The 11,574-nt window shown below is 31.1% G+C and overlaps 1 protein-coding gene across 2 annotated transcripts; it reads right to left on the bottom strand.

The window, feature by feature from the left end:
- Window positions 1–235: 235 nt before the first annotated feature.
- Window positions 236–11,315, bottom strand: LOC114745445 (protein AATF). Of its 2 annotated transcripts, none has more exons than XM_028933601.1 (8): window positions 11,307–11,315; window positions 3,744–3,827; window positions 3,490–3,659; window positions 2,594–2,666; window positions 2,182–2,256; window positions 1,985–2,095; window positions 1,802–1,844; window positions 236–436 (listed from the first exon to the last, which is right to left on the bottom strand). In XM_028933601.1, exons 1-8 carry the CDS (start codon window positions 11,313–11,315, stop codon window positions 273–275), a joined length of 729 nt encoding a protein of 242 aa, XP_028789434.1. In that variant the 3' UTR covers window positions 236–272. The 2 variants fall into 2 exon arrangements, with proteins under 2 accessions (XP_028789434.1, XP_028789435.1); XM_028933602.1 differs by lacking the exon at window positions 11,307–11,315 and adding an exon at window positions 4,267–4,292 and having other exon boundaries at window positions 3,744–3,834.
- Window positions 11,316–11,574: the final 259 nt, after the last annotated feature.

The raw sequence follows: 11,574 nt of genomic DNA, 5'->3' as shown, positions 1-11,574 counted from the left end.
AAAACTGGAAAAAGCAAAAGATCACATTATTTTCTTCTGAAATTTAATTTGAAATAATCATTCATGAATCCAGAAAGTTTAGAAGTAGCGAAGATCCATGATTTAGGGCTGCTCACAAGTTGGGGAATAGATCACTTCATGTGTGCAGTTTTCTTTTTTTGGTTGTGGGGGTACTTAGCAAGATAGAAAATAAGAAAATTTACACCAATACATAACAAGGTAAGTTTCAAATATTACTGCCACAGATGGGGTTCAAGCAACAAAACTAAGCCTCAATGATGAAGTACGGTGGGGAAATGAACGTCTAGCAAAATAAGAGTCCAAGAAGATGAGGAAAAATACCTCTTATGCATCTGAGAAATCTGTGACCACTCTTCATCAAAATTGTCATCCAAATTCTTAGAAGTGTCTAAATGTTTTGGTGACCTTCCTGAACCTTTTAGAAGATAAAACAAATTCATGTTAGTTCAGAACACAATTCAAGCAGATATGCAACAGAGTAAAGGTTATATCGCATCCAAAAAGAAATGTAAATATAAATCCTTTCAACAACGTGCACAGACAGCAACAGACAATGCATCTATTTCCATTAGTGTAACATATTGCCCTTAAGCTTTAGGACCAATATTTTATAAATTTTACGCCACATACTCCCCCTCTAATCTTCATTTTTCTTTGCATGCTTCTCATGAATTAAGATGCATTTGCGCAGTAGCAGCAGCAGCATCCAGACTTTTGCATAGCCATTTTATTTATTCTTATGCATCACAAAATCGCATTGGCCTTTAATAATCTGCCAAGACCTGAAAACCTGGACATAATAAAAATATCCTTCTTTTACACCAAACTCCAAGTAAGTTATGTCCTTCTCTAGGCCTTTAATAATCTGTCAAGACCTCCACAGACAACTAACATATATAGAATATTTAGAACAGCAATTGTTTCCAGCTTCCTTCCCCAAATACACAAGATAAGCAATTGCAGATGCCAGAGTCTGCAGCAAGTCAGTAAGAGAAACTTATTTTCCCTAAGCATGAAGTAGAAAAATAACAGCTACAGAAACCTTGCCAGCATGAAACTAGAACATTCTAATGTATGCTCAGTCACTAACTCACTAATCACAATCTTCCAAAGTTCTGCAGCGCTTAAAAAAAGATTCACTCTCATTTAAACAACCTAGCATACTGTAACTTCACAGAAACTATAGTAATCTGCAGCCACCATACTTGTTAAATAGAGGCTCATCTACCCCATGCCCACCTCAACCCTAGCATTTTCAGGCTGCCAAAAAAAGAATATCCATTGTTGAAATGTACTTGTAATCTAATATTCAATAATTCAAAAAATTTATAAAATCCGAGTCACTGATGTAATTCAATAAATGCACTAAATTAGATACCAAACATTTATCTTCTTCCCTAACAAAAACATAAGGATTCCACCTTCTGACAGATTTCAATACCCAACTTCTTCTCGCAATTCAACTTAGGTATGTCTTCACTTCTGGCACATACTAAAACCAAAGCAGAGAAGATTCTACCTTGAATCTAACATCTTTCCACACAACCACAAGCAATGGAAAAATCCCTAATACTGTCATACGGAATTTCAATTCCTAGGGAAAGTTATATTGCTAGTTGCTTCTTATTGGGACTGTTCCATGCAATCCTCAACAGAAATTTCAAGGATTTAATTAAATAAAATAAAAACATTAAAATAAACAATCAACAGAGAAGGATATGTTAACGTTAAGGTTAAATTACAGGGGGAAAACAAAGGACAACAAAAAGAAATCAATTACCATCAGAGGCTTGGGCAATAGATGGATTCTGGGCAACTAGGGCCTAATATAAGGAGAAAACTATCAGTGCATAAAAAAATGAGAGAAGTAAAGACATAGTACTATAGATAAGTATGGTTTCTGTTTGCATAAAATGCAAGAGAACAGTTCTACATTCTCTTCTAAGCCTTTAAACAATTATACCTCTTGCAATTCCAATATAGAATTTAACGTCTCCTTGCAGGAAGTCATAAGATCTGAATATGCTGCACTAACACCCTCATCAGAACCATATAATGAAGACCTGGCTGGCTCCTACAAAAAGTTTATCTCTTTGGCACAAAATTCTTATATGATAAATAAAATGTCATAGTAATCTTGAAAGGGGAATAGGAAAATACCTGGGGTAGCCTGTTTGAACTTGAATATGGCTTCTGAACTAAGACTCTAAGCTCAAGAATCTTGTACCAGAGTGCCTTCAGGAAAAACAAAAATATATGATTACAAACTGAGCAAAGGACGGAAAACGTCCATTGAACTATATTCATATTATGGCAACAACTACAATTGAAAGCACTTACAAAAGAACTAACCAAAAAAAAAAAAAAAATCCGTGTTACTGTAATAAGAAAGAAATGGGTCGCTCAAAATAATAATTTAAAAAAGGAAAAGGATCCGGGAAAAAGGTTTAAGTAATAGGAAAATAGTTAATCATTACTCAATGAAATAATTTATATCAATTTAAACCCCCCCCCCAAAAAAAAAAAAAAACACACGCACGTATGTCAGGAAATTAGTTAGTTGACATCATACCTTCTGGTGTTTTACAGCTTGACCTTTAAGGAGATCTTCATCTTTATGACGCTTCAAATTCTTTAAAGTATCTCTGAAAGTAGAAAAAGAATTTTCCATGCATCAGAATTTATGCTCCTAAAGATAAAACTGGAACAACAAAATGATTCCACCATGACCATGACCAGAGTCTAATATAGAGATCACAATTGCCTAAGAGAATGAATAATGCATTATCAGGTTGCAACCAAACAGGAATTGTACACGTGCAAAACCACCAATGAGTGTGGTTTACTCTGTTTCTTGGCCATATCCAAGCTCATAAATATAGGAAAAAACACTTTTTGCCAAAAAGATGCATTTTCAAAGAACACAATAAAAACACCAAAGCAAACAATCATCCCCAATACCTTGAGAACTCTCAAAGAAGAAAGACACATTGGTAAATGCAACCCCCTCTCTATATGCAAATCATTTTTAACTTTTTTAAACGAAAAAAAGGAAATTTATTAAAAACAGTTGGAGTTCTTCCATTTTTCAAAAATTGACCCCAAAAAAAAAATCAAAATCACCCTTATTAATATTTTAAGAAGCGCCTAAAATATATATAGAAAGGGAAAGAGTAAAAAAGTACCAGTGTACATCATTATAGAACAGAATAGTGTTTGACGCGGTAAATTTACCCAATCAAAGCTGTGAATCAGAACATAATTGGCCTTACGGTCCATTAGATAATTGATAACTCCAAGAGTTTGAAACCTCATAGTCTAGACAGATACACGGAAGATCATCATGACTAGTAAACATCCAGTATACAATAACAACTACAAAGGGAAGTCTCCAACATCTCAACATCATTTAGAAACTTCAAATCTTGCAAAATAAGTCATTTACATCCATAAAGATGGAAATCTTACTGCTCCTGTCTATGGAGTTCCCTATACTCTTTCTCGAGCTGCTCCATCTCATCATTGTTCCATTTATCTTCCTCCACAGTACCATCTTCGTCATCACAGGTTCCCTCCCCATCATCTTCATACTCCTCCTCGTCGTCGTCGTCATCATAGTCCTCTGCATCAGACTCCACCTACATCAGAAAATAGCCCTCAATCACCCAAAAAAAATCATAAAGATTAGATAGAAGAGGACGAAATTTCCAGCCAATACTTGCCTGTTCACTCTCCATGTCACTGTAACCATCCCAATCAACATCATTGTTTTCTGCTTCTCTGGATCTCTTGCCAGATAACCCCATCTTACAACTAAATGGAAAAAAATCGAACATCAACCAAACATTTAAAGAAAAAAACAACTAATTCAGCCATTTCCTCGTCATAGAGACATTCACAAGTCCCAAACACCAAAAATTACACCAAATACTAAATAATGCCCATTCCAAAATTGCTATAGCTTTTTCACAAGTCAACAAAAATGACACGGCGATAGCTAAAGCCTTCCATGCTGGTTGCTGGGTTCCAGACTTAAGGCACTATCCTAACCACAAATTTGCAACGGTATTTTACTAAAATACAATCGTTCGAGTCACAGTATAAGTATAAGAACATTTTTTTTTCCATAAACATGATCAATATACTTCCGCCTACCTGCTTCCGGGGTCATTCTTAATTAGCAGCGGCTTAACTCCATAAAAGAGCATACATATGAATATTATACCTACTAGTATGGATACAAACCTGATTAAAAGGCTGAAAGAAAACGGTGGAGTTAGCTTAGGCTACGTGGGCGTGCCCCGCGACGAAGAAACAGGGTACCGCTTTGAAGTTTGAAGAAGAAAATGATGGTTTGAGCCTCGTGAAAGCGCTGGTCGCTGGACGCTGGACGCTGGACGCTGTTTGTGCGATGTAGGGGCTCGGGGAGGCCGGTTGCGTGGGAGGGTACCCGCTTTGAGGTTTGAAGAAGAAAATGATGGATTGAGCCTCGTGAAAGCGCTGGACGCTGTTTGTGCGATGTAGGGACTTGGGGAGGCCGATTGTGTGGTTATGGGTCAGCTTAATGGGCCTGAAATTCAGGATTGATAAACAGTTCATGTCAATGTGGGTTTAAGCGACTATTATCATGTAAATGTAGGCAAATAGTTTCTGTTATTTGTACCCAAAAACAAAAGTCTCCGCCATTGAAGTGTTTTACTTTGAACCTTCTATTAGAGTTATTCCTTCCAGCAAATACTAACCTTGAATAGATATAATCCTGTTAGCAAAAAATTTTATTTTAAGCCAAAAAAGGCTATTTTTTATTTTAAAAATTCAATAAGTAAGTATTGACCATTCAAATATATAATATGAAAATGCCAGTACCATATTTCAGCAAATCACTTAGCCTCTTCATTCTTTTAAACAAAGTTGTCATCGATGAATGTCGTCCATCCTATAGTAAATACTATGTTCAACCTTTCTAATTGTGTTGGTATTTTTTTGCCACAAGCTTATTGCACAATTATTTTTTTGTAGTGACTGTGGAAAGTAAAAAATGCAATTAATTATTTTTAATCAAATTCTTTTATATTGATTACACAATTTCTTCTATTCTATATAATGACTTACATCATCCTAAATAGATTAGAACACTTCAAAACCCTATGTAAATGATGCTCGATATATTTTTATTTGAATAAGAAGAAAAATATTCCATAAACATTGTAGAAATGATGTTAAGTAGTTATACTCTCTTAATTTTAAATTAAAAATAAAATATAAAATGCATTGTAAAATAAAACAAGTAAAAAAAGATGAAAAATCAGACTTTGATACCATGTATAAGATAAATTTATGTACATATTTTAAAATGTCAGTGTACCGATTTTTAGACACAGTTATCATTGATAAAAAACAAGTAAAGAGGATTAGAAATTAGGCTTTGACATCTAGAGGTGTTCATGAGCAGGGCTGACTCCTACCCACTGCCCATCACGAAAAATGAGCAGACTGCAAAATGCAATCTACTACCCTAATCATTATGAACAAGGTAAGAGCGGGCTGAGCAAGACGGGCTTCTCTATCCAAGTAATAATACCCTACTAATATTATATGTAAAAAAAAAAAAGCTCTAATTATATCTTATAAATACTATTGTGAATTTCAAATGGATTTCATAATTTCATACCTTAAAATATCCAAAATGAGCCTACATTTTGGTCTTAAAATGTAGAACATAACGTAAGCTAAAATTGATAAGGTTTAAATGTTTATCACCTATATATTGAGGTTATCCTTGTGTTTATGATGAATCTACTTGTATTGGCTAAATAAACTATGATATATGGATCTTGTTGCATTTAAAAATGTATATTTAAAATTACCTTATATGTATAAATATAAAATATGAAATTAAATTATTAAAATTGTGGATTAAAACTACCTCTATTTTTAACTCCAAAGGCTTTGGCTAGAAAAAAGCAAAGATTCAGTTGTGATTATCCTTAACCACAGTTTGAGACTTGTAGCCCCAATAGCCTAGCCTCAAGGTTCTATCAATTTGGTTAAATTAATGAGTAATGGTTTAATAATACACTCTCATAATTATTTGAAAAAAAAAATTGATATCATGAAGAGTGCAAGCAACAAAAAAGGGACAATTTTTCTGGCCAAAATTAAAAAGGATGGTGGTTGAAAAAATAATATTATAATATATCTATTTCTTTTCAAGACAGGCCCAAATGGGAAAGACAGTGGCAACTTGTCCACTACCCGGCTCTCCCAGTGATAAGTCCGGCCTAAAAATGTCTATTTTTGTTCAGCCTCTTTTTGTGGGCCGGGCTAAGTATTTTTTTTGCAGGTTTGAGCGATATAGTGGGCATCCAGACCTCATGAACACCTCTATTGACCTCACGTGTAACACCAATTTATATGCATAAAGATACCGTAGAAGTCTCAATTATAATATTTATGATAAAAAATAAAATCATAATTTTTAAATGCTTACCAATTTTTTTAAAACTAAAGACTTCGATGTAAACATGACGATGATCCGTGATATTGACATTCTCCTTATTTCATGAATTATAATTAAATGCAAAAAAGTGAAAATCATTTCCCTTTAGAACAATTTCACTTTTTTAATTTGAAAAATATAAATATAAGGTGATGTGATATGAGAAAGATAAAATTGTCTTGGATGAGAATGAGTGTTTTATGATTTTGAATTCGTTTTTACTTAAATGATTTTAAGTGGAGCAATTTGGTAACTAATTTTAAGGATAAAAGTACACTCAACAGTTGGAGATGTATTTAGCTGTGCAAATTATTTAGTGACATAATTTTGCACCTCATGTAAACGCACTTTTATATTAAAAAAATTAAAAATAAGAATTTTGCAATAAATTTAGTTTTTCAGATTCAAGCAGAGAATAAAAAACTGGATTGAACTAGGCAGTTCAACCAGTGAACGTGAACCAGCCAGTGGTCTAGTTCAATTTGGGATTAAACTGGAGGGGAAGTTAAATCGGTAGCGAACCGGTCAAACTAGAGTAAAAACCGATTAAAAACCGGTAAAAAACTGGTGTAACCAGTAATAAATTGGTTCGGATAATTATATTGTTATTGGTTCTATTTTTTTTCTCATTTAGCTTCTAATATCTCACCTCTTATAAATTTAAATGAATTTTATAATAATTTTGGCATTAATGATTATTAATTTTAGTTAATGATGACCCATAAAAATCAAAATTCTTAATGTTGTTATATTTTATTTTATTTATAATCAATTATTGTTATATTTCGTTATATTTTGTTATTTTCAATTAAATTATATTATTTTAATATAACTATTTAGACTCTGAGTTGATCTCAGTCCGACAACCGACCCTTAAACTACTATTTCAACCAGTTTAATGTCTGGTATGTTCCTTGGATTCAAGTTTTGAAATAAGAGTAACTGCACATGAGACTATCATAACATAGTCTGCAACAAATCTCTTGCCCCTCAAATAATGTCAGTTTGCTTTTTTGCATTTCAATCTATTGAAGTTCATCACCTCACTTTGCAACCCCCAAACATCCTCCCTCATTTCGCCTACCAAAAACCTCACAATCAAATGAATCAAAACCTAACCCTCATCACCACCCTTTAGGGCGGCATTCTTCAAGCTCCAACTCTCTCTCATGTTCCTGATTTTTCTTCCCTTACTAATTCTTCCCTGCCATGGTTATTAAAAACAATTGAGGTAACTGGGTCACAGCCCTCATTATGAAACTGGAATGTGTTTTTGCTAGGGAGGCTGAAAAATTGGAATTGCTTAAGGATTCGGGCAAGGTTTGTGATCTTGGTTCTAGCAAGGAAAGCATAGAATACATTTTTTGTTTTACTTATTGGGTACTGAGATAGATAAACAGGGATAAAATTAAAAAGCTATTAAATTCTAAATGAAAGTAATAAAATTTAAAGTTTTTCTTAGCATGTGTAAAATATATTAAAGTGACTTATAAATAAAATAAAAAAATAGATCATAGCACATGCTAACTCATATTTTATTGTTGGTCAAGGTTTCATTATGAAAGCCCTCGCATTCCTTGAAGTCTTGAACTTTGGGACGGATTATTAAACTCCGAAGAATCTCTCAAAGAACGCACACGTGCGACCCCCTTTTTTAATTTCTTTATTTAATTAAAATAAAAAGGGCGACACCCCCTAGATTTTGTTCTTTATACCTTCCCCGATGGATCATGTCATGTGCTTCTCCAATAACCCTTCCCGTTTTTCCCTCTGAATAATGTAGTATTAATTGCACAATAGAGTCCAACTTTGCTTCTTCACCATTTTTTATAACCAATAATAGTCGTATATTTTTTTATGCTAAGTGTTTGATTAATTTGAATAAATTAAAAAAATGGGTAAAATAATCCAACGTGTTGATACTATATCGTTAGTTATATCAACATTCTCATATTATCTTTTTGGTAATCTTATTTATAGTTTATCCAGCAATTTAAATCGTAAATAAGGTAATTGGAAAATAATACTAAGAGTGTTGGATACAATAAAAATAAAATTAGGAGTGTTAAATACATCATAAATAAAATTAAAATGCTGAATGATACTTTATGTTAAAAATTAAACTAACTCCTTACACCCTAACTAGTTATATTTAGGATTGCATGAGTTTTTCTTTTGGCTTTTCTGAATCATGTATTATTACCGTATTTCTATTTATAAGTCAGTTGTAGGTAAAAATTTGTTTTATGAATCATCTGTTGGGTAATTAATAAGAATTTTCTAATTTTACCTTTTCACAAGAGGTGTTTGGATGGAAATCAATTTGACTCGATTTAAAAAGAAATGCTTTTTAAAAACACTTTTGTCTAATACTAAATACCCCATAAATACATGAAAAAGATAAAATAAATAAGTGAGAGAAAATAAAAAATATATTTTTAATATCTTTTCTGTGATAATGATAATGTAAAAAATTAACAATTTAATAAATTTTTTTGATTCACAAATACAAATAGTGAAGTGTGTTGTAATTACTCTGCTATAAATAAATTATCTGAAGGTAGAAAAATTATTAAGAGGTTCTAAGAAAGAAATTGAATTATCAAAAACTTATAATAACAAATGATCAGTCTAAACATGTTATCATTCTTTATTCTAAAACTTGTTATTATTCAATTATTAATAAACTTTAAGATAATTAAATTTTATCGTTGAGTGTAATTTTCCCTTTGAAATTTCCCGGACACCATTTAGCCGGTGGGGCGTGTTCCACCGCACGTGACCACACGTGGTCACCGCCTCAGCCTTATTAGCTGTTCATTCATTGTCTTCCTCAACATGTGCGATGGAGAGAGCAACTATGTCCCAAAGAATCCACATCTTCTAAAGTTGGCGTATTTAAAGCTCCAAAGGATTCAACTTTGTTAACAAAATCGAATCAGCTATCGAACTTATTCAATTATCGGATCACAATCGAACTGTTCTTGATAAATTTTTATATTTTGAATTATGTAAGTTTAAAATAAAAAGTAATCATATATTCACAACCACATAAATGAATGCTACTATTAAAACTAAAAACTAAAGAAAGGTGATGTTCTCTCAAATATTTAACAAAAAGAGTTAGATAACTAATTTAAAAATATTAAAAAAATAAGTTGAGCTAATTATTTGTATCGAATAGATATTATGTTTCTTAAAATTCATTTACTAGTTGTATACATTCGAATTACCCTTGAATGTTAAGGCTTTAACACTTGTAAGCACAATGAGGATTACTTGAAAACAAAAGTAGATTAAGGTTTTATATTTATAACTAAATTAAATAATTAACTGGTCCTTATATTAAGGACCGAATATAGTGTATAGGAAAAACAACCATGATATATATTTGCAAATGTATATATTACTGTATGCATATTATTTAGTCCATTTGACTGGATTAAAAATTTAAATTAATTATTTAATAATAACAAATCTGACATAAACCCTAAAATATCATCATAGCATGAGATTGTATATTAATTTATAAGTTAAATAAATATTTAAAAAATAATGCATAAAAGATATAATAATTTAAATTTTATATTAGAACATAATCTGATCTTAATTAATTTTTATATTAAGAAGTAAGAACCGCCGGAGTACATAAGAATGGACTTTAAGCACTTAAAGGTGGATCATTTTTTTGAAATAAAAATGTAAAAATAAAAACAAATTATAAAACCGGATAATTATTATATTGATTGGGGGAATCATTCACTAGTTGGTCCTGTACAGTTATTCACAACTTACTTATTTTACCCCCAAAAACTTCTCTGTATGTAATTATTTATACAATAGAGATATTATTCCTTTATTATATAAAGGTTATTATTTTGTATTATTTTCAGGTCTCATCTCAATACTTTTATTTGTCTAAAATAAAAATTTTATATATGTTATTAATTTAATTAATAATAACTCGAATATAACTTAATGATGGCCTAACTAGTATTTAAATTAGATGAGAAATTTTCTGAAAAAGAAAAGTTAAAATTCAAAATGGAACTAAAACTATTTTCAGAAATACAAGGAATAAAGAGATAAATCATTTCAAATACAAAGCCGCTGTAAAAAACAATGTATCGTAGTGGGTAAGATAATATCCTAGAGAATATATGCCTTATAGCCTTCACACTCGTTGTATAATAAATTAATAAATTGATGATAAATTAATAAGGAAAAATGATCATGAGTTTCTAAAAAAAAAGTAAAAACTCTCACAATAAATAAACTATATGCAATAATAAATTTCAGTGTAAAAATGATAACAAGTCTATTATTCATTGATTGTAAGAATTTTTAGTGATTACTTTCTCCAACCTTGCTTATCGGACTAAATTTTTGAATTGGTCATGCCCCTTCAAATTTTTATAAGACATAATTAAAGTAATCTGAATATTAAATTTTAACCCTAATTAATTATATTTTTTCTATATTTTCTCTCATTTTTTCCTCACTATTTCTCCCCCTTACTTTTTTTTTGGCCAACCTCTCATTGATTTACTTCCTTATAAATATAGGCATATTCAGGGGAAAAAAGACAAATATTTCTTATTTTTAACCAGTATTAATAGATTTTTTGATTAATGTGGATCATAATCCTAAAGTATTTTCTTTGATATGTCTAGCAATTTAAAGTATTTTATGATATGTTCAACACTTTAAAATATTTTTTCAGGCGTGTCTAATACTCTAAATTATATTTTAGTGCATTCAACACCATAAATTTTTTTTCAGATACCTTTAGCATTTTAATTACTTTTTGATACATTCAATACTTTAAATTGGTAAGTGCAAAGTTGCATTTAAAAATACTTCAAGGTATTACATAGCAAAACAAAAAAAATATTCAGAGTGCTAACTATACTAAAGAATATTTTAAGATATTAAATGTACCATTAGCTTCACAAAAATCCCAAAAAAAAAAACTGTTATTTTTTTAAAAAAAACAACTCTTTATATATTACGGATACCCTAATTTTTTAAAGAGGAATCCACGAAAGTACCAA

The sequence above is a fragment of the Neltuma alba genome, unplaced genomic scaffold, assembly GCF_004799145.2.
Source record: "Neltuma alba isolate B1F8T4 unplaced genomic scaffold, ASM479914v2 tig00004680_pilon, whole genome shotgun sequence".
NCBI classification, from domain to species: Eukaryota; Viridiplantae; Streptophyta; class Magnoliopsida; order Fabales; family Fabaceae; genus Neltuma; species Neltuma alba.
The sequence above is the reverse complement of the archived record's forward strand: the minus strand, read 5'-3'. Positions and strand labels throughout refer to the sequence as shown.